This window comes from Carlito syrichta, unplaced genomic scaffold, assembly GCF_000164805.1.
Source record: "Carlito syrichta isolate Samal-C Ts95f unplaced genomic scaffold, Tarsius_syrichta-2.0.1 Scaffold309773, whole genome shotgun sequence".
In the NCBI taxonomy this organism is placed as follows: Eukaryota; Metazoa; Chordata; class Mammalia; order Primates; family Tarsiidae; genus Carlito; species Carlito syrichta.
Window position 1 is genome coordinate 402,727 of NW_007253869.1, and position 2,497 is coordinate 405,223.

Consider the following 2,497-nt stretch of genomic DNA (forward strand, 5'->3'; position numbering starts at 1 on the left):
CTGTCGCCCATACTGGAGTGCAGTGGCTGCTCCTGGCCACCACAGCCTCAACCTGCTGGGCTCTAGCGATCCTTCCTCCTCAGTCTTCCAAGTAGCGGAACTACAGGCATGCGCTACCTTAATTAATTAATGGCTCCTCAGCTGGCATATCATATTCCTCATGACCCTGTAATTGGACTGCTACTACTTTTATCTATTGTTTTGATGTCTTCCCCACTGGATTGCAACACAGAAACTGGATCTCATTTATCACTTAGGACATATAAGACAATAAATCTAGGATGAAAGAACTATAGAGAATATCAAGTCAGGAAATGCTTACTCTCTAAGTATCTCTTACCTTCTCTGTAGGATAGGCTCCAGCCTGAACTTTTTTTGTTAGTGACTGCACTTGTGCAGTTACAGACATCACCTGAAATAAATCCAAACAAAACAGCTGACTAGAATACATCAAGTCATATCTGTGAATATGAAGGGCAAAACCTAAACAATGCCACCTAAAAATTATCTGAAACACTATCTAAAGTACAGTACTACCTTCTCTTCACTTCTGGGAAAGTACAGGAAAGATGATTCTTTAAAAGGTAGAAAAAGGTGTGGCACAGTGGCTCACACCTGTAATCCCAATACTTTGGGAGGCAGGGGCAAGAGGACTGCCTGAGCCCAGGGATTCAAGACCAGCCCTGGGCAACTTGGCGACACCTCGTCTCTATAATCAAAAAATTAGCTGGGAGTGGTGGCACGTGCCTGTGGTTCTAGCTACTTGGAAGGCTGAGGCAGAAGGATCACCTGAGCCCTGCAGGCTGAGAGCATACCACTGCACTCCAGCATGGGTAAGAGCGAGACTAGGACTAAAGAAAAGTTAAAAATAAAAGGTAGAAAAAATTTTCCACTTCTTATCTTTAACCAAATTTAAGGAGGAGATGGGAACTGGTATAACAGTGATGGGAGGACTTTAACTTTATGTGTACTGGTTGAACTTACAATGTACATATACAACTACAGACGGTTCCTGACTTACAATGATTCGACTTACAATTTTGCCACTTCACGAGAGTGTGAAAATAATAAACATTCAGTAGATATAAAACTCTGGTAATCCTGGGCGGCAACAGCAAGCTAAAGCTTCCAGTCAGCCATTTTTTTTAAACTTATAATATGTTCAACTTGTGATGGATTCATCAGGACATAAACCCTTCGTAAGTCAAGGAGCACCTGTACATAAATGTGTATTATATAGGCACCCAAATGTGTATTATATAGGCACCCAAATCAGTTATTCTTCCCATCACTGGTTTCCCTAGCTATACGACTAAAGGAAGATGATTCAGATGATTTATTTTAGGAGTTTTCTGTATTCCTGTAGGTGCAGAAATCAATCACTCTAAATTGTGACCTGAAAGAGTTTTCATTAAATCATTTACTCTTATGGTATTTGGTAACATTGATATATCTGCCCTCAAATCACCAAAGTTTGAGGGCGAAGCACAGTCAAAGCCAATCCGTGACTAATCTATTCCTAAGAAACGACACTACTCACCTGCTCCTGGAGATTTTTCAAAAGTGTCACGGCACATGGCAGGTCTGATTCCAGCACCCCCTACAGAAGAAAGAGGAAACGAAAAGAAAATCATTCTTTCCTTCGGATTACGAGAACGCGGGACGTCGAGGGTGGGAAACTCTCCTCTTTCCCTGACACTCCAGACTTCTTTCTCACTTTGGTGCACATGCAGACTCGCCGTAAAGCCAGCCCCTCGGGTTACTGGAGAAGAGTGGTAGGTAACCAGCCCCAAGTCTCCTTACTGCTGCTTTTCCCCACTGTACCAGGTAGGTCACCTCCTTGAAGCAGCTTTCATCACCACCCTTCCCTGTGCCAACAGGTTGCTTCGAGCAGTTGAGGAGAGTTCACAGTTAACCACGGGAGGAAAAAAACAACACCAAACTCACCGACACCGCCATCTTCACAAAGCCCGCTCCTTCCGGCGCCGTACTTCCGGAGCGCCAATGTTGTCTTGATAGACAACTGCAGCTTGCAAATCTAAGCCATTACAAATAGGGGCTCTCTCACTTCCGCCCCGAACAAGATAAACGAGAGGAGGAGTCTGACCTGGCCAATGGAACAAAGGACCTGGCTAAATCGTCACTCAGCAGGAAATCTGAGGACGTGGAAAAAGCACTTGGGACGAAGCATACGATTGGTAGATTGAGTATAATGACTGAAGCTACACCAATAAAAGCTGGGAAACGAATCGATTGACAGCTAGAAAGACCAATGGAGAAAAGGAGTTAGCAGAGCGAACTGAGAGCGTATTGGCTCCCGGATGCCGCAGTACCCTGAGTCTGAGTGTTTTTTTCACGGAGCTTTTCTTGTCATGCCCGAACCGGCCGCTGGGTGACGGGCCTCGGCTTTGCTCTGAGAGGTCCACGCTGCGGGGCCGCCATTGATCGCCGCTCACCTAAGGCAGACGCGCACTTCCACACAGACCTCGTGGCTCTT

General features: G+C 45.3%; 1 protein-coding gene across 1 annotated transcript in view; it reads right to left on the bottom strand.

The window, feature by feature from the left end:
- Positions 1-1,977, bottom strand: part of NGDN (neuroguidin) — an 11,271-nt gene extending 9,294 nt beyond the window's left edge. Inside the window, exons 1-3 of the mRNA XM_008067776.1 lie at positions 1,948-1,977; positions 1,541-1,600; positions 341-412 (exon numbers count right to left, since the gene is read on the bottom strand). Of these exons, the coding sequence (XP_008065967.1) occupies positions 341-412; positions 1,541-1,600; positions 1,948-1,959 (144 nt within the window). The 5' untranslated portion in view covers positions 1,960-1,977. The remainder of the gene's footprint in view (positions 1-340; positions 413-1,540; positions 1,601-1,947) is intronic.
- Positions 1,978-2,497: the final 520 nt, after the last annotated feature.